The sequence below is a fragment of the Salvia hispanica genome, chromosome 4, assembly GCF_029641045.1.
Source record: "Salvia hispanica isolate PSC_SH4W2 chromosome 4, Shi_PSC_v1, whole genome shotgun sequence".
Lineage (NCBI taxonomy): Eukaryota > Viridiplantae > Streptophyta > Magnoliopsida > Lamiales > Lamiaceae > Salvia > Salvia hispanica.
The window spans coordinates 55,999,655-56,021,416 of record NC_142695.1 but is presented as its reverse complement, the minus strand read 5'-3'; the positions used below and the strand labels follow the sequence as shown (position 1 = coordinate 56,021,416).

General features: G+C 33.4%; 1 protein-coding gene, 1 non-coding gene and 2 pseudogenes across 2 annotated transcripts; 1 reads left to right on the top strand and 3 right to left on the bottom strand.

Moving 5' to 3' along the window:
• Window positions 1-916: 916 nt before the first annotated feature.
• Window positions 917-1,853, bottom strand: LOC125197274 (putative F-box/LRR-repeat protein 23; annotated as a pseudogene).
• Window positions 1,854-11,009: 9,156 nt separating this feature from the next.
• LOC148929575 (dirigent protein 21 pseudogene) lies at window positions 11,010-11,692 on the top strand (annotated as a pseudogene).
• A 5,881-nt stretch (window positions 11,693-17,573) lies between these two features.
• Window positions 17,574-17,876, bottom strand: LOC148929574 (signal recognition particle RNA). The gene has a single exon (XR_016129997.1).
• A 330-nt stretch (window positions 17,877-18,206) lies between these two features.
• On the bottom strand, window positions 18,207-19,701 carry LOC148929573 (putative F-box/LRR-repeat protein 9). The gene is made up of 2 exons (XM_089056936.1): window positions 19,304-19,701; window positions 18,207-18,702 (listed from the first exon to the last, which is right to left on the bottom strand). Exons 1-2 carry the CDS (start codon window positions 19,699-19,701, stop codon window positions 18,207-18,209), a joined length of 894 nt encoding a protein of 297 aa, XP_088913062.1.
• Window positions 19,702-21,762: the final 2,061 nt, after the last annotated feature.

Sequence of the window (21,762 nt, the reverse complement as noted above, 5' to 3'; positions counted from 1 at the left end):
CGATTTTTTCAGTATTTCCCATGAACTTCAAACATACTCCCTCCGTCCCAAGATAAGTGACTTGTATTCCTTTTTGGGGTGTCCCACTATAAGTGACCTATTTCCATTTTTAGCAAAAAATCATCTCTCTTACTTTATTCTCCACTACTTTATTCTCTCTTCTCTCCTCTACTTTTCCATCTCTCATACTTTCTCTCTCCACTTTAACTTATTTAAATACCATTCCTTAAATCCCGTGCCCAAAAGAAGTAGGTCACTTATCTTGGGACGGAGGGAGTAGTACATAATGTCGTGAACTAATCCGATCGGTGGATAATTCCACCCAACCCAATCCAAATATTTTCTGGTAAGATTTTACTGATATGGCTGGCCTGAGTTCCTACGTGGAAACAACTGATATGGCTGGTCTGAATTCCTAAGTGGAAACAACGGAGAATTCATGGGAAAAATAGTGAGAAAGTTCAAACCTACATTTTGAGGCGGCCAATAAGCATTAAGTCCAAATTCGAGCTTCACCTTTTTTATCCAACACTTCTTATAAGATTACCAAACTTCATCGATTTAGTTTTTTTTTCTTGTTCCATTTGAATCATCGAATTATCAAACAAAATCAAAACACTAATTAACATACTAGATTTTTTCCTCTTAACCCATGGATCGGAAATGCACATTAACATCAAACCCGAATTAAAGTGAGAATCTAGATTGTGAAGGTATATAATGGGGACAGTTCAAAACAATTGAGTATTGCATTTCTTTTGTTTTATGTAGTAGTTCTATTTGAATTTTAAAAAAAATGATGGATCTCAAATATGATGCCAGCAACAATTTGATTAAAACAAAATAACATAATAGTATGATGGTAATGCAAAAGCAATGCAAAATGAGGACAGAGTCATTAGCTGTATGTTGCTACTAAAAAAAGACAGAAAGAATCCATTGAGATTATAACCAAGCAAAAGGGGAGATATAATGAAACCTCCAAAATGCTGCCTTACAACTTGAAATCAACTAGCAACACAAACGCCTACTATAATGTTAGGAGTGGTATTTGTGCGTATAGATTTAAGCCAAAATCGATAGAAGAAACCTTTACCGTCTACCATGGCTCCTCCGGTGCCAAACCATTTACCGTAACACCTACATAAAAAGTGAAGACATATCTTGAAATCTCAGGCACCTTAACATTTTCATCTAATAAGGTTTGAAATCGTAAGAACGAGCACAAATACTCCACAACCATCATCATCATCGAAGCCATCATCAGACCAATCAGGCCTGCACAAATCTGTCAAATACGATGATGTAATGACATCCCAACCTTCATATCCGGGATCTTCAAGCAAATCAGGATCACTAGTGTTACCGTCAGTAGAGAGTATCAGATCTTTTATTTGCTCAATACATCTGTTAAACAGAGCTTCATCTAGATCAACACCAGAGCATCTTCGAAGATCGAGTGATTCAAGGTGGGGGCAGCCATCGAGAATCGCTTCCACTCCCTTGTTCCTCATATAGAGACCCCAAAGTCTGAGATGACGCAGATTAGGCATGCTTTTTCCAATTGCAATAGCATGCTTAGTGCAGAAATCTTCAAAGTCCTCACCTTCTGGAAAATATGGATGCTCGTACAAATGTTGGTTATATGTAAATGATTTCAACTTGGGGCAAGAGATGCCAATGGATGCAAATTGTTTGGGTGTGAGTGATGGCATCCTGATAAGGTGTAACTCTTCCAGTTGAGGGAGTTTTTTCATCATGTCTGTCAAATCAGTTACAGTTTCCTCATACCATGCGAGTGTAAGGCATCGAAGCTGACTTGATCTGTCAAAAGAGAAGAACATAAGACCATATCAGTGATTCTGGGTTCTAAAGAGAAAGAATTGGAAAACCACAAAATAGAGGTTCTAAAAGTAAGAATCACCACACTGGGAATATTTAGGTTGTACAAACAGGCAACAGCAGTAACATTAGGAGCAAAATGTTCAAATAACAAATTGAAATCCATAATGTTATTATAAAATCAGCATAATTTCATCATACAAGCTTAAAAATTCACATAAACTATTTATAAAGCTTTTCTCAATCTCCACCTCCAATCCATCTCCATGTATAAATGACAAGAATAAATAATGAGAATAGATGTAGCAGAAAACATACCAAAAGCAGAATTACAAGGGCAGCACCGTCACCATCAACGGCCGCAACCAATTCGCCGACGCCACGAGGGAGCTTTCCGTCGTCGGCGGGGCCGGGGCTTTCCGGAATGCTCGTGGATATGCAATTACAAGTAGCTATTCTTTTGAGGAGGTCAACAACTACAGTGTGCTCGAGTACACGGTTTATGTCACCACTCCATCTCTACCGTGTTGATGCTGTCGTTTTATTTCCACTTGTGTTTGGGTTATTTTGGTTGAATTATGTGTGAATAAATGATGTCCACAATTGCTTAATTATGATAACATGTGTGTTTTGAAGGAAAAATAAAAGTCTTCCATGATGTGGAATCGTGACTCGTGTTCCGATCGATTGATCTGAGGGGAATCGTCGTACCAACTGAGTTAATTTCGAGATGTATGGCACGATTACTAGTGCATGTTTGATGTTGCAATGAAGTATATGTTCCGTTTGGAAAATTTGTTTTACAAATCATAAATGGAACTCAAAACGGTAATATTTGAATTTATATATAAACGCTCAATGAGTATCAATGTATAACTAAGTTAAGGTCATAAAGGGCTTTTCATCCATAGATATTGCAATAATGGGAGATGATACAAATAAGAATGCATTTAAATTTAGAAATGCAGCTCAAATCTTGGTCCTATGATAAAATGATCAAATGGTCAATAATTAACTAAAAACACAAAATGTCATTATTAATCAGTTTTAGGTCATTTTATAAAATTTTGGTTTCATGTCATTTTTAGATTATTTTAGGTCTTCCTTTATTAAAATGATCTAAAAATAAACTAACAATAGCCTAACAATGCCCTACATATAATTTTGTTATGAGTTTCTATATTTAAATATAATCTTGCACGGATCAAAACCCTTAGCAATAATTGTACGATTTTTCTTGTGCTATCAATCGTGGAATTTATATGTCGAAAAGATTGAAACGCAATTGTTGTATTCCGTGGAAATTAAAATAAGGAAACGTGCTTTGTTTTGTTTTCCTATGTGAATGTGTGTGACTAGCTTGGTCAATTTTTTTGTTATAGCTTGTGGTACAATTATCTGGCATATTATTCTTATTTAATTTATTGAGAGATCTAACTTATTAAGATGTCTAAGTAAATTATCTTACTTGCGTGGTTTTAAAAATCATACATGAAAAAAGTTAGTAGAATTGTGAGTCCTATAATAAAATATAAGTTGATTGAATTAGTAGGATGTGAAGCTCCTTTACCAAAAATAGTAGAAAATATTCTAATTAAAAAGGAATGGACGAAAAAGGAAACTGATGCCAATTCATAAGGGACCACATAAAACTAAGAATAATATTCATATTTAAGCTGGAAAAATTATTGTACAGAAAATTAGAATATCCATTGCAATAACGGTAATCTTGACCTTAATTGTAATCAATTAGCTAGTCATGTACTCCCTCTGCTCCCTAATATATGTCTCAATTTGACATAACACAGATTTTAACAAATGTAATAGAAACTGAATTGAAACAGTTAATGAAATGTGAGTCTTGCTTTTATATATTATAATTAAATAATAAAATGTGAATAAAATGAGTTAGTGAAATATATGGTCTATTATAAAAAATGGTAGAAGGAAACGAGACAATTAATATGAAATGGACAAAAATGGAATAATTGAGACACGTAACGGGTGACTGCGAGTAGTTCATCAACATAATTAGAATACAGCATTTACTATAGTAATAGACTAATATCCCTGGTATAATATTTTCTTGGAGCTATATAGTCTTTAAATAGAATACTCGATTTGTACGTATCCTATTTTATACTCCTATGTAGGTAGTAATCAAAATTAGTTTCTTTATACCCCTAATAGGGATGTCAATGTAGCCCATAATCCGTGGGCCGGCTGAATATCCCGTCAAATTTACAGGGTTAGGGCTGAAAATTTCTAGTCCAATTAGCCCGCATCCGATTAATCCGCGACCCGTTAGGGGCAGACCCGAAAACCCGATGAGCTGGCCCGAAAACCCGATAAAATTTCTATCGTTCTATTTGTTTGACTCTAATTCGACACTTCATTGATTATTTTATAATATAGATTACTAAAAAAATAACTTTTGATTTTATATATTAAATTTTTATTAACATAATAATAGATATATAAATTATAACCTTCAAATTCACTAAAATTAATATACATTTTCGTGCATAGTTGTCATTTTCATTTTGTGAGGCAGTTAATGCTTCTTATTCATAGCACTTGTCAACACATAAATTTATAATTAACACATTGTCAATTAATCGTACTCTATTTAAGGAGAAGGAAATGTGATTCTTAAGGAGTACTAAGCTATGTGGATAATATAATGCCATCATACAAGCTGAAATTTTTATAGAGATTGTTAAGGCTTTACTCTACCTACACAAATTTTACAAGAGAAATGCTCATTTCATTTCTAAAGAGCTCATAAGTCAAAACCACATCAAGCAAAGTTTTGTAGTTGCCACATTAAATTCTTGGTAACAAATATATAAACACAATTACACGATGGCTTTGAATAAGATCTAGATAAATTAACCACATCCATTGACTCATAGCATCCAAATTTCAATATTTTGCAACCATTTTGTCAACTATGTTTTTGCCAAAATTAGTTCAAAGGCACACAAAATTCTAGAGAAATACATCGCCAAAATTTCAAGACTAGAAATAGTTCTCGATAACCATCAAAGTTCATCGCAACCATCCTAATACTCCCTCCGTCCACGAATAAGAGTCCCGTTTTTCCATTTTGGTCCGTCCACGAATAAGAGTCCCGGTTCATAATTACCATAAATGGTAAAGAGACCCTACATTCCACTAACTCATTCCACTCACATATCATTTAAAACTAATATATACAAGTGGGACCCCTATTTCACTAACTTTCTTCCACCCACTTTTCTTATCATTTCTTAAAACCCGCGCCATTTAGAAATGGGACTATTAATCATGGACGGAGGGAGTAATAATCAGGATCATACTCAAAATCACTAGTATAGAATTCAACATTGTCGAAAACAGATAAGTCCTCATCGTCCCGTTCATCACGCTAAACAATTGGTTCCATTAAATCGAGCCACAGATCTTTTATTTGGTTAGAACATATCTCGACAAGAAGTGACTCGAGGTGGGGGCAGCCATCGAGAATTGCTTCATGAACCTCAACTTCTTCTTGACCTCGGGTCCGTACAAGGGCAGCACCGTCACCATCAACGGCCGCAACCAATTCGCCGATGCCACGAGGGAGCTTTCCGTCGTCGGCGGGGCCGGGGCTTTCCGGAATGCTCGTGGATATGCAATTACGAGTAGCTATTCTTTTGAGGAGGTCAACAACTACAGTGTGCTCGAGTACACGGTTTATGTCACCACTCCATCTCTACCGTGTTGATGCTGTCGTTTTATTTCCACTTGTGTTTGGGTTATTTTGGTTGAATTATGTGTGAATAAATGATGTCCACAATTGCTTAATTATGATAACATGTGTGTTTTGAAGGAAAAATAAAAGTCTTCCATGATGTGGAATCATGACTCGTGTTTCGATCGATTGATCTGAGGGGAATCGTCGTACCAATTGAGTTAATTTCGAGATGCATGGCACGATTACTAGTGCATGTTTAATGTTGCAATGAAGTATATGTTCCGTTTGGAAAATTTGTTTTACAAATCATAAATGGAACTCAAAACGGTAATATTTGAATTTATAGATAAACGCTCAATGAGTATCAATGTACAACTAAGTTAAGGTCATAAAGGGCTTTTCATCCATAGATATTGCAATAATGGGAGATGATACAAATAAGAATGCATTTAAATTTAGAAATGCAGCTCAAATCTTGGCCCTATGATAAAATGATCAAATGGTCAATAATTAACTAAAAACACGAAATGTCATTATTAATCAGTTTTAGGTCAATTTATAAAATTTGGGTTTGATGTCATTTTTAGATTATTTTAAGTCTTCCTTTATTAAAATAATCTAAAAATAAACTAACAATAGCCTAACAATGCCCTAGATATAATTTTATTATGAGTTTCTATATTTAAATATAATCTTGCACGGATCAAAACCCTTAGCAATAATTGTACGATTTTTCTTGTGCTATCAATCGTGGAATTTATATGTCGAAAAGATTGAACGCAATTGTTGTATTAATACAACAATTGCGTTCAATCTTTTCGACATATTCCGTGGAAATTAAAATAAGGAAACGTGCTTTGTTTTGTTTTCCTATGTGAATGTGTGTGACTAGCTTGGTCAATTTTTTTGTTATAGCTTGTGGTATAATTTTGTTAATTTATTGAGAGATATAACTTATTAAGATGTTAAATAAATTATCTTACTAGCGTGGTATATCCCTCATTAATTGATACCGTCTAATGAGTTTTAAAAATCATACGTGAAAAAAGTTAGTAGAATTGTGAGTCCTATAATAAAATATGAGTTGATTGAATTAGTAGGATGTGAAGTTTCATTACCAAAAATAGTAAAAAATGTTCCAATTAAAAAGGAATGGACGAAAAAGGAAACTGATGCCAATTCACGAGAGACCACATAAAACAAAGAATAATATTCATATTTAAGCTGAAAAAATTATTGTACAGAAAATTAGAATATCCATTGCAATAACGATAACCTTGACCTTAATTGTAATCAATTAGCTAGTCATGTAGGCCCTCCGCTCTCTAATATATGTCTCAATTTGACATAACACAAATTTTAACAAATGTAATAGAAACTGAATTGAAACCGTTAATGGAACGTGAGTCTTGCTTTTATATATTATAATTTAATAATAAAATGTGAATAAAATGAGTTAGTGAAATATATGATCTATTAAAAAAATGGTAAAAGGAAACGAAACAATTAATATGAAATGGACAAAAATGGAATAACTGAGACACATAACGGTGACTGCGAGTAGTTCATCAACATAATTAGAATACAACATTTTACTATAGTAATAGACTAATATCCCTGGTATAATATTTTCTTGGAGCTATATAGTCTTTAAATAGAATACTCGATTTGTACGTATCCTATTTTATACTCCTATGTAGGTAGTAATCAAAATTAGTTTCTTTATACCCGCTAATAGGGATGTACCACAATCCGTGGGCTGGCCCGAATAGCTGCCAAATTTATAGGGTTAGGGCTGAAAATTTCTAGCCCAATTAGTCCGCATCCGGTTAATCCGCGACCCGTTAGGGCCAGACCTGAAAATCCGATGGGCTGGTCCGAAAACCCAATAAAATTTCTATCGTTCTATTTGTTTGACTCTAATTCGATACTTCATTGATTATTTTATAATATAAATTACTAAAAAAATAACTTTCAATTTTATATATTAAATATATAAATTATATATTAAATTTTTATTAACATAATAATAGATATATAAATGAGAAACTTCGAATTCACTAAAATTAATATACATTTTTGTGCATAGTTGTCATTTTCATTTTGTGAGGCAGTTAACGCTTCTTATTCATAGCACTTGTCAACACATAAATTTATAATTAACACATTTTCAATTAATCGTAGTACTCTATTTAGGGAGAAGGAAATTTGATTCTTAAGGAGTACTAAGCTATGTGGATAATATAATGACATCATACAAGCTGAAATTTTTATAGAGATTGTTAAGGCTTTACTCTACCTACACAAATTTTACAAGAGAAATGCTCATTTCATTTCTAAAGAGCTCATAAGTCATAACCACATCAAGCAAAGATTTGTAGTTGCCACATAAAATTCTTGGTAACAAATATATAAACACAATTACACGATGGCTTTTAATAAGAACTAGATAAATTAACCACATCCATTGACTCATAGCATGCAAATTTCAATATCTAGCAACCAATTTTGTAACTATGTTTGTTGCCAAAATTTTCCAAGGCACACAAAATTCTAGAGAAATACATCACCAAAATTACAAGACTAGAAATAGTTCTTGATAACCATCAAAGTTCATCGCAACCATCCTAATAATGATCATGATCACACTCAAAATTACTAGTATAGAATTCAACATTGTCGAAAACAGATTAGTCCTCATCATCCCATTCATCACGCTGACCAATTGGTTCCATTAAATCGAGCCACAGATCTTTTATTTGATTAGAACATCTCTCGACAAGAGCCCCTTCAAGATCAAGGCCGGCACTTCCTTGAAGATCAAGTGACTCGAGGTGGGGGCAGTTATCAAAAAATTTCTTCCAGTCCCTTATTTGATTAGGCATGGTTTTACCAATTTAATAATGTTACTAATTTTGTGAATAAAGAATGCCAAAAAGATCCATATCAAACTCAACGTAAAAAAGGTAGATACATAATAGGTAGATTGAAGCCTTGAATATGCGGCCATATACACCATTTGAAAAAAAAACAAAGTTGTACACAAAACAAACATAAAAGTGAAGACGCTTGATATATCAGAATTTTCAATACAAGGAATAGTAATAATATATGTAAGCAGCTTTAGCATTATGTAATGCCAGTGCAGTTGGGTAGAACTCTCCTTCTTGTTCATGGGGTACCAGGTTCGATTATGTTTTGATATTTTGAAATCTATTTCTTCTATTTTGTATTCAATTATGCTTTATTTGATTTATACATTAGCAAATTTGATTTTAAAGTATTTCTTTTATTTTGTATTCAATTATGTTTTATTTCATTTATACATTAGTAAATTTGATTTTAAAGTTACACGCATAATTCATTTGTGACTTGTTTTCTTATTTTCTTAAATTAGTAATTTTTGTTAGTTTTCTCATATTCATTTATGTTTTATGGATTTTCTCACATAAACTTTTATTGATTTTTTTCCCTTGTAATTTTATACATAAATCATTTTAATTAGAATCATAAAAGAAAGAATTTTACACTTTAAGATTAAAAAATGATTCTTCAATTTCATAAATACTGTAAAATATTACTATATAATATTAATAAAATCAATTTTAATGTGAAGCCTATTATTATAAAAAAAAATCTATAATAGTAAATGATAACTCTTTGATCTAATATGAAAATATATCATAAAATATTACTCCTAGTAGTAAAATATGTGCTATGCTCTATGAATCTATTCACTAATTATTTTTTCCATTATCTATTTTTCACGTGAGGCTTTTATGTTGCTCTCGTTAGAGTTGTTTCCGCATATTTAGCACTGAACACACTCAACAAATTTTAATGGTAATTTGGGCCTCCCATGTTAAAATTCTGGCTCGGCCACTAGTAATAACCTTCAAAATCTCATTAACCATGTGACACTAGAATCAGAATCAGTGGATTCAGTGTCATCACCCCTATTATAAGGTTCCTGGATCTTCAGATCTCTAATTTGATCAGAACATCTTTTGCAAAGAGAGCTCATAAGTCATAACTACACCAAGCAAAGATTTGTAGTTGCCACATAAAATTCTTGGTAACAAAAATTACTCAATGGCTTCGAATAAGATCTAGATAAATTTACCAAATCCATTGACTCATAGCATGCAAATTTCAATATCTAGCAACCACTTTGTAAACTATGTTTTGTTGCCAAAATTAGTTCAAAGGCACACAAAATTCTAGAGAAATACATCGCCAAAATTTCAAGACTAGAAATAGTTCTCGATAACCATCAAAGTTCATCGCAACCATCCTAAAAATAATCAGGATCATACTCAAAATCACTAGTATAGAATTCGACATTGTCGAAAATAGATAAGTCTTCATCGTCCCATTCATCGCGCTAAACAATTGGTTCCATTAAATTGAGCCACGGATCTTTTATTTGGTTAGAACATCTCTCGACAAGAAGTGACTCGAGGTGGGGGCAGCCATCGAGAATTGCTTCCAGTCCCTTATTTGATTAGGCATGTTTTTTCCAATTTAATAATGTTACTAATTTTGTGAATAAAGAATGCCAAAAAGATCCACATCAAACTCAACAAAAAAAAGATAGATATATACTTAATATGTAGATTGAAGATATGAACATGCAGCCAAATACACCATTTGAAAGAAAAGCAGAGTTGTACACAAAGCAAACATAAAAGTGAAGACGCTTGATCTACCAGAATTTTCAATACACCGAATAGTAATAAAGATACGGAGATATTCCTAAAAATATGCACATATTATAAAACCCTCTTGTGTAAATTTTACTTTTCAACTGTGATAGATACTATTCTAAATTTCTAATTAAGTTCTTAGTAGTCCTGCAAATTGAATAAAACCCTCTCGTATAAATTTTACTTTTCAACTGTGATAAATACTATTCTAAATTTCTTGTTAAGTTCTTAGTCTGTCCTACAAATTGAATTAAATTAAATAAATTAAATATGACCCCTCTTATTCATTAGGCGGAAACAAATATCAGACACCGAAAGCTACTATACAGTATACACTATATATACCCAAGTTATTGTGTACCAAATTATAGTATCAACTTAATTTATTCTACCTAAAAGTGGATTTGAAAAATTATATCTTATATTTTGTTTTATTATTGAATCTCATAACTTAATCATAGATGGATAATCATATGATAAAAGTCATAGTCAATCCCTTCTAAGTTTCAATTGAATTAATCTCATATAGATGGATAAATTAATAGTCAATCCTTTCTAACAGAATTAATCTCACATCATAATCCTAAATGGATAATCATATGATAATGTCTCATACCTCAGTCCTAGATGGATAATCATAGAGTAATAATGAGTCATAGAGTTCATCAAATTTGAAACCATGCATCTATATAAACCCCATTCATCATCTCAAAACATATCCGCATTCAACACCCTCACCAAATTAGGGTTTTCTCCGAAAAAAAAATATGAAGAACTTAACAACATTCAGTCTTCTCTTAACAATAGCCACCCTCCTCACGGCCACGGCCACCGCCACCGCCGGAGACACCCCATGGTTCCAAACCTTCTGCCAGGGAAACATAGCCACGACCAAGCTTCATTTCTACGTCCACGACATCCGCGCCGGCCCTAACGCCACCTTGTTCACCGTCGCCAACTCCTCCATCACCAACACCTCCCCCACCGGCTTTGGCCGGGTCAACGTCTTTGACGACAAGGTCACGGTGGCCCCGGAGCTCGGCTCGGAGGAGGTGGCTAGAGGTCAGGGCACCACCACTTCCATGGACCTAAATGTCCAAGCATTCTCCATGAACCTCAACTTCTTCTTGACCTCGGGTCCGTACAAGGGCAGCACCGTCACCATCAACGGCCGCAACCAATTCGCCGACGCCACGAGGGAGCTTTCCGTCGTCGGCGGGGCCGGGGCTTTCCGGAATGCTCGTGGATATGCAATTACAAGTAGCTATTCTTTTGAGGAGGCCAACAACTACAGTGTGCTCGAGTACACGGTTTATGTCACCACTCCATCTCTACCGTGTTGATGCTGTCGTTTTATTTCCACTTGTGTTTGGGTTATTTTGGTTGAATTATGTGTGAATAAATGATGTCCACAGTTGCTTAATTATGATAAGATGTGTATTTTGAAGGAAAAATAAAAGTCTTCCATGATGTGGAATCGTGACTCGTGTTCCGGTCGATTGATCTGAGGGGAATCGTCGTACCAATTGAGTTAATTTCGAGATGCATGGCACGATTACTAGTGCATGTTTGATGTTGCAATGAAGTATATGTTCCGTTTGGAAAATTTGTTTTACAAATCATAAATGAAACTCAAAACGGTAATATTTGAATTTATATATAAACGCTCAATGAGTATCAATGTATAACTAAGTTAAGGTCATAAAGGGCTTTTCATCCATTGATATTGCAATAATGGGAGATGATACAGACAAGAATGCATTTAAATTTAGAAATGCAGCTCAAATCTTGGCCCTATGATAAAATTATCAAATGGTCAATAATTAACTAAAAACACAAAATGTCATTATTAATTAATTTTAGGTCATTTTATAAAATTTGGGTTTGATGTCATTTTTAGATTATTTTAGGTCTTTCTTTATTAAAATGATCTAAAAATAAACTAACAATAGCCTAACAATGCCCTACATATAATTTTGTTCTGAGTTTCTATTTTTAAATATAATCTTGCACAGATCAAAATCCTTAAATAATTGTACGATTTTTCTTGTGCTATTTATCGTGGAATTTATATGTCGAAAAGATTGAAACGCAATTGTTGTATTCCGTGGAAATTAAAATAAGGAAACGTGCTATGTTTTGTTTTCCTATGTGAATGTGTGTGACTAGCTTGGTCAATTTTTTTGTTATAGCTTGTGGTACAATTATCTGGCATACTTATTATTCTTATTTAATTTATTGAGAGATCTAACTTATTAAGATGTCTAAGTAAATTATCTTACTAGCGTGGTATATCCCTCATTAATTGATACCGTCTAATGAGTTTTAAAAATCATACATGAAAAAAGTTAGTAGAATTGTGAGTCCTATAATAAAATATGAGTTGATTGAATTAGTAGGATGTGAAGCTCATTACCAAAAATAATAAAAAATGTTCCAATTAAAAAGGGATGGAAAAAGGGATGGAAGAAAAAAGAAACTGATGAGGGACCACATAAAACTAAGAATAATATTCATATTTAAGCTGAAAAAATTATTGTACAGAAAATAAGAATATCCATTGCAATAACGATAATCGTGACCTTAATTGTAATCAATTAGCTAGTCATGTACTCCCTCCGCTCTCTAATAGTATGTCTCAATTTGACATAACACAGATTTTAACAAATGTAATAGAAACTGAATTGAAACAGTTAATGGAACGTGAGTCTTGCTTTTGTATATTATAATTTAATAATAAAATGTGAATAAAATGAGTTAGTAAAATATATGGTCTATTATAAAAAAATGGTAAAAGGAAACGAAACAATTAATATGAAATGGACAAAAATGGAATAAGTGAGACATATAACGGGTGACTGCGAGTATCTCATCAACATAATTAGAATACAGCATTTACTATAGTAATAGACTAATATCCCTGGTATAATATTTTCTTGGAGCTATAGTCTTTAAATAGAATACTCGATTTGTACATATCCTATTTTATACTCCTATGTAGGTAGTAATCAAAATTAGTTTCTTTATACCCCTAATAGAGATGTCAATGTAGCCCACAATCCGTGGGCCGGCCGAATAGCCTGCCAAATTTACAGGGTTAGGGCTAAAAATTTCTAGCCCAATTAGCCCGCACCCGATTAATTCGCGACCCGTTAGGGCCAGACCCGAAAACTCGATAAAATTTCTATCATTCTATTTGTTTGACTCTAATTCGTCACTTCATTGATTATTTTATAATACAGATTACTAAAAAAATAACTTTCAATTTTATATATTAAATTTTTATTAACATAATATAGATCTATAATTAGAAACTTCAAATTCACTAAAATTAATATACATTTTTGTGCATAGTTGTCATTTTCATTTTGTGAGGCAGTTAATGCTTCTTATTCATAGCACTTGTCAACACATAAATTTATAATTAACACATTGTCAATTAATCGTACTCTATTTAGGGAGAAGGAAATGTGATTCTTAAGGAGTACAAAGCTATGTGGATAATATAATGCCATCATACAAGCTGAAATTTTTATAGAGATTGTCAAGGCTTTACTCTATCTACACAAATTGTACAAGAGAAATGCTCATTTCATTTCTAAAGTGCTCATAAGTCATAACCACACCAAGCAAAGATTTGTAGTTGCCACATAAAATTCTTGGTAACAAATATATAAACACAATTACACAATGGCTTTGAATAAGATCTAGATAAATTAACCACATCCATTGACTCATAGCATCCAAATTTCAATATCTAGCAACCATTTTGTAAACTATGTTTGTTGCCAAAATTAGTTCAAAGGCACACAAAATTCTAGAGAAATGCATCGCCAAAATTTCAAGACTAGAAATGGTTCTTGATGACCATCAAAGTTCATCACAACCATCCTAATAATAATCAAGATCATACACAAAATCACTAGTATAGAATTCGACATTGTCGAAAACAGATAAGTCCTCATCATCCCATTCATCGCGCTAAACAATTTGTTCCATTAAATCGAGCCACAGATCTTTTATTTGATTAGAACATATCTCGCCAAGAGCCCCTTCAAGATCAAGGCCGGCACATCCTTGAAGATCAAGTGACTCGAGGTGGGGGCAGCCAGGGAAGGATCCAGAAAATGATGATTGAAGGGGCAAAAATACATGTGGGGATATTTGAAGTGTTTGAGGAGGGGCATTTAAAGAAGAAACTAATATTAATTTTTTTCTACAATAGAATTTGTACATAGATATAAAATTTTGAGGGAGCGCATTTGCCCCTCCTCCTTGCACATTAGATCCGTCTCTGGGGGCAGCCATCGAGAATTGCTTCCAGTCCCTTATTTGATTAGAGCATTCCCAATGGTCCGACGATAACACTCGGCAATTTTTCGCCGAATATTGCCGAGTTATCGCTGACCGTTGGGAGTGTTTCGGCATTTTTCGGCGTTAATTCTACCGAATTAACGCCGACTCCCTCTGCATCGCCGAGTTATCGCCGATTTTTTTTTCCAATGGCTATAATTCCAAACATATATATAATTCCTCCTCCTCCTCTATTCATCACACAGAATCTTCATTCTCTCAATTTTTCAATCTGATTATCTCAATCTTCAATCTTCAATCTTCAAAATTATGAGTTCAAGTAGGAAAAATTCCCGAAAAGGTAAGGGCAAAGAGTCGAATCCGCAAATTCCCAACCCCACTGATGAAACAAATCAGCAGTGGATGATCTCGTTGTTATCGATGAGTTCTCCTCCTGGCCAATTTTCATATGCGGGTCCGTCCCCATTGCAGATTTTCTCCGTACTTCCAGTCTGCCCTCAGCATGCCCTCTCCAGCCGACGATGTGTATCGCCCCCAGATAGTCACATCGTTATTTACATCTAAAAATCAAAACTCAATAAGATAAAATAATGAGCATAATGTTGAAATTTTTGTAGAAACAACGACGAGATTGTTAGATATTGTGTTACCAAATAAATGTTAATATTGGAAGATATTATGTTACCAACTTACTAGGGAAGAAATTCGAAACATAATCTCACAGCTACTGAAACTCGAAAAAATGAATTAATTATAATAAGAATGTATAAACAGAAGGGATATACACTATCTATAGACAAAGAAGTCATTCCAATAGGTGTTTGAAAATAATAAAATTGGACAATAACAAAAGCAGAATGGAGTTATAAGCTGTACATTGATACTAATCAAAGACAGGAAGGGGTCATTGATATCTCACTACATACCAAGTAAAATGGGAGATATAATGAAGCCTCCAACAACATCTCATTACAACCATCAAGACTAGAAATAGTAATAACCACCAAAACCTTTACAACAAAACTAATAATAATCTCCTTCAAAATCATCACAACAATAGGAATGCTCAACATTTTCAGAATCAATACCATAGTTATCCTTCCGTTTCTTTATCCAATCCATTAAACTGATAGAGTCAGTATGGAGCCACAAATCTTTTCTTTCCCGAGCAGAACTTCTTCGGCCAGAATCAGAGACTTTCTCAAATGCGGAGCATAGCCGAAGATCAAGTGATTTGAGGTGGGGGCAGCCATCGAGAATAGCTTCCAGTCCCTCATATCCCATCCCATGTTCACAAAGTCGGAGATGGCGCAGATTAGGCATGGTTTTTCCAATTGCTACCACGTCCCCTGAAAACTCTGTATCTTCAACATCAATGAAACAGTTGTGATATGAAAACGATTTCAACATTGGGCAAGCAATCCCAATGATTTTTTAGGGTTTCGTTTTCGCGGCTTCATGGTGTGAGTGTTGATTTGGGGAAGATGGTTCGATTGTAATTTTAATAAGCGCTCAATTTGTAGGAAAAGATAGTTTGCATTTTATTTTATTTTTTAAATTCTCCCTAATCGTTTATATTTGGAGGGAAATATAAAATATATAATTTATTTAGAATTGCCATTAATTTTAATAAAATACTTTGGCTTTTAAATTATACTCCTACATACTCCATATTCTATAAATTTAAACTAATGAGATGATTACAAAAAATTTAAAAAGTTAAGATACAGTACAAAATTGATAAAGTAAGAGAAATAAAAATAAAGGGCGTTAGTGGAAAACTGGTCTCATCTCACTAGAGAGAATAAAATTTCCTTGAAAATTTCTAATTTTGAGGGGGAAAAAATGAATAAAATGCAATCTAATAATATAAATAATAACTACATTAATTGATTATAGCATGAAATATTATATTTATAAAAATAACGCACAATACAGAATAAATAGTTTGTACATTATTTGGAATTAGGAATTGATATAAACGAAGATATTTCCTTTCCTAAGAAAAACTTTTATCACAATCAAAATCACAATCAAGATCAGAGCATAAACGAAGATCAAGTGATTTGAGGTGGCTGCAGCCATGGGCAAGCGTTTCCAGCCTCTTATACCCAATTGAATATTCACAAATTCGGAGATGGCACAGATTAGGCATGCTTTTTGCAATTTCCTCAACATGCTCTGAAAACATTTCCGTCCTTCGATAACAATTGTGATATGTTAATGATTTCAACCTTGGGCAAGCAAAGCCAATCGTTTCAAAATCTTTAGGACTCGTTCAATGTCTTGGAAATAATGAGAAATGGGCTCAAAACCATACAAATATGACCGTTCAGTGTATTGGTATAATTTCTGCTCAGCCCGACCAGAAATTAAAGGCCCGCACTATTCCTATTGGTTTTTGGCTGAAATCAATTCTTCCAAAACACCTAAGATTTGAAGCCACCTCGGGAAGCACACCCAGAAATGAAGTTAATTTTCCTCTGTTACCCCTCTCATTTTTTTATTATCTGCATTCTCTCTCTTGTTTTGCCGTCACCGCACAAATCTCATATTTGAAAAGCTTGTGAGCATTTTAGTCTTTCAATAATTTAATTTGAATTACTGATTTTGTTTTAATGGTAAATGCATACCCATCTCTGAAACACTAAACAGTGGGAGCGAGATGACATTTGGTGGGCCCAACCACCTCAATTCTAATCCAGATTTATATCTCTTGAACCCACCTCCAAAGCACTGAACACACCCTTAGTATTGAACAATGTCACATTCATAAAAAGGTGCAACTCTTCTAATTGTGGCAGTTTTTTTTATTGCTTCATCAAACCCATCTTCAAAGCCTACAAGCTCTAAAAGTGTAAGGCATCGAAGCTGGCATGATCTGTCAGAAGGGTAGAAAAGACATGAGGAATAGCAATACATAAAGGTTGCCGATTACACAACAATCACATGATATATTGAAAAAAAATCAACTAGATTCAAGAATAGGACAAAAAATTGGTTGTTTAATTGGGCCAACACATCCGACTTTAACGGGCAAGCGACACACCGACCTGTTATCCTTCCACTGCCGAGAGCGGGAAGTGGTCGTTGCTCTGTGAAACCAGCCTAACGCGGTGCCCTCCACACTATGAGCCAAGAAGCCCATGCCTTCGCACAGGCCCCGTGGCCCAACTCCCAGCTTGGAACGGGCAGGCCAGAATAAGCACCGCAAAGCCCAACCAGTTGGTTCAGGCCAATATCCAACCAATTTTATGCCCCCACTTGGGTTATAGGCCAACGTTACTAGGCCCAGCAATATACATGCCAATTTCATTCATTTATATATTATCACAACTTATACTAAGATATCGATGTGGGATAACACAAGAAACTTTGAAGTTACTAATTTTGGTGAATAAACATCTAAGAGAGATCAATGATACTACATCTTGGTGCGAACATCAAGATCAAGACCGACATCTCCATGAAGAACAGTGAGATGTAAATAGCTCGAAAAACAAAATGCAAGAATGGTTCCAATTAAAACCACTTGAAAAAAAAAAAAAGTTGCATCATCCTTCACCAAACTAACATAAAAGTGAACCATCAAAATCTTCAATCCTAATAAAATCAGGATCAAATTCTTAGTCACTGTCACAGAAGTCGCCTTGCAAGAAAGACAAGGCATCCAAGTCAAAAGGCTCAGGGTCATCAACAGGAATATATTTTATTTGGTCAGAACTTAGTTTGCCTAGACCCCCTCGTGGATCAAATCCGGAGCAATGCTGAAGAACAAGCGATTCTAGGTGGGGGCAGCCATCGAAAATCGCTTCCAGTCCTTTGTTTTCAATCTGAAGTTTAAAAAATCCGAGATGACGCAAGTTAGGCATGTTTTCTCCAATGGCTACCACATGCTCTGTAAATTCTTCGTAATGAGCACCCAAAAGGTTGTTATACGTAAATGATTTCAACATGGGGCAAGAGATGCCAATGCTTTCAATATCTTGAGGATTGAGATTTGGTATCATCATTGTAAGATGCAACTCTTCCAATTTTGTAAGTTTTTTTATCGCTGCAGCGAAAACACTCTTGTCTATTATACGATACACATTGATTGTAAGGCATCGTAGCTGACTTGATCTGTTGATTATAGGAGAAGAATATCAAAACCAAAAACCAGAGGAAACTTGTAAGAAGAAAGCATGGGAAGCACACAAAAAATATTGCAAGTATTAATAAAATACAATTGCAAGAAGTTGGTTTCCAATCATATAATTTGTTCTTCTAAAGCTATATATTTAGATTTAAAACTTTTAGGTCTATACATTGCTGCAAAGCATTAAATGACAATCATATATTACCAACATTTTAATGTTTATAGCAAGCCTTTTTAGTATTCACTAAATAGTGAGCACAAAAGTATTCACTCAACTTATGCCTTGGATCAAACATTGAAGTTGTTCCAAGAAATAAGTTATCATGTGGAAATAAAAATTGAAACACAATTACTTGCATCAGAAAATTTTAAAAACTAACAACAATTTATGACACAAAAGAAACTGTTGTTAAATTAATGATAAATTAACTTAATTTTTGGGGTTTTTTATGACGTTCTCATTTGCATTCTCTAATTTTAGTTGGATAATAATAAGAATGTTTTTTGATGCGTTACTATGATATTTAGAAATCAAATTAAAGCACAAAATAAACCAAACACCAAAAATAGTAAGCACAAAAGTACCGGTCAGCTGCGTAGTTTATCCAGCCATCGACTTCACAACCGGAAAGCTTTAGCTCAAGCAATCGTCCCTGGCTACGATCCACTACGCAACGGCAAATGTTCTCCGGATTGTAGCTTTCGCAGAGTCCATGATCCAAATGAATAACGCGCCACATAGCGGGATTCTTGCAGACTCTCCACCATGTAGCGCACACTTTCTGCGCACTCTCCAGTATCTCGACAACATCCAACCTTTGCAGGATATTCGCTGTCAAATCCTCGGGCAACTTGATCCATGGAGGCGATAATGGAAGCGGAGGCGTGGCTGAGGATGATGAAGAGGCAGCCACCATGGGAATTGCAGGGTCAGTTTGGATCATCAGCTCGCTCAATTCCGATTTTGCTCCCTTGCTCAACATATTCAATAATTAATGGTTAGGAAAATACTTGAGATAGTTCATGGTTGTACTTATATACACTCTCTCCATCACATAAAAATATGAGTAATGGAAATGACTCACACAATTGGTAAAGTAAGAGAGAAGAAGAAGAAAAGTATGACATGGTAAAAAGAAATGAAAATAATGATAGTTAAATTAATATTAATGGATAGTGAAATTCATATTATTAAATTGATATAACTTTCTAAATAAGCTATGCACATATTTTATGGGACAGACGAAAATAGAAAATGAACACATTTTTATAACACGGAGCTAATGACAATTGCCATGAATGTACTATTGAAAACTGAAATAAGAGGCTCTTCGATAACTGCCCACGACCCTTCTTATTCCTGTTCTATGGAGTAATTAAATAGGGACAAATTCAATAAATGAGTTTGAGCGACTCATATAAATGTCATTTTTCCTTGTGCATTTAAAACGATACATTTTCAACAGACATGTTGGCTTTTATTTGATTGAATTGAATGAACAATATTCTTTATTTGAAATCCGACGGTTGGTATAAGTGGGTGATTTCAATATTGGGCAAGCGAAGCCAATGATGAGAAGGTGTAACTTTTCCAATCATAGAAGTTTCTTGTTGTATCATAGTTCCAATTGTGGAAGTTTCTTTCATTTAATATAGACATGATCAACAAAGGATTCTTTGTGAATAATAATTTTGGTCCATAATTGTAAATATAACAGAATTTTGAAGATGATTTTCAAAATCTATAATTTAACTTTTGTACAAGCTTGTTAAAATATGATCAATAATGCTATGTGGCCACAATGTGGCTGGCCACACAATGGCAGTTTTGTAAATTGTTGAAACAAATAATATTATAAAATAATAGTGTTAGATAGTGCTCAAGTATTTTTACATAATCACCCTTATCTTTTCAATTTTAAAGAAAGAATATATATTTAATTTCAAATTTAAATTTGAAATCAATCTCTCTATACTAATTACAACTCCATTTCCCAAAAATAGTTATTATCGGATTCTTAAAAGCGATGGCCAATTAATCCTCAACTAATGAAGTATGTAAGTTAAGTTATTGCATATATCAAAAAATTTCTCTTAAGTCATCTTTTTATTTAGAAAAGTTTCGCTATAGCCAAATCATTTTTATAGTGTTATAATTAATATTTTTTCACTCTTTTTTTTTTCTTAATTTGATCTTTATTTGATTTATTTTTCATTTTTTTCACTTTATTATCTATCTTTAATACATTAAACATCAATTTCTTAAACTTTTTGCCAAAAAAGAAGTGTCTCGGCTAGGAAGAAACATAACGAGTCACATTTACCGTAACACTCCAAAATGGATTCAGTCCAACCGTATAATTATGATTATATTATAAACTAATTGTGATTCTAAAAAATAATATTTAAAATAAGTAGTAAATAAATAAGTATACGAGTAATATAATTCTAACATGATTTATGTTATGATTTATAATATGGTGTAGTATCTTAATTAATACTATGCGTATGTATTAATGTTGTATAACGTTATTATTATGGATTAATAATATTATGAATTATTAATGTTGTATATACTATACCATATAGTATGATGTTATTATAATTAATTCTATGAATTATCATAGTTAATATTATGAAATTTTATAATATGCTAATCTAATAGTTGTACTACTTATTGTTAGTGTAGAACGAGAACTTGCTAAATTAGGCCATTAGTGGGGGAAATTGAAGATTCATTCAATTAATTGGAGATGTGGTTGATCTAAGCTTAGATTTATCAATTTATTTAAACTAAAAAATCATTTAGAAATAAAATTGATTGATTCAAATTGATTAGTTGGGGATTCATTTGATCAATTGGGAAAAATAAACATTGGATACTTTTTTAGTCTGTCCCACAAGAGTATGCACTTTTTAATTTTTTTATATTTTATTATCTATAATAAGATAAGACTCATTCTTCACTAACAATGCTTTAGTTTTTATTTCTATCACTCTCTTTGCCTATTTTACATTAAAATTCGTGTTCAATTTAAAGTACG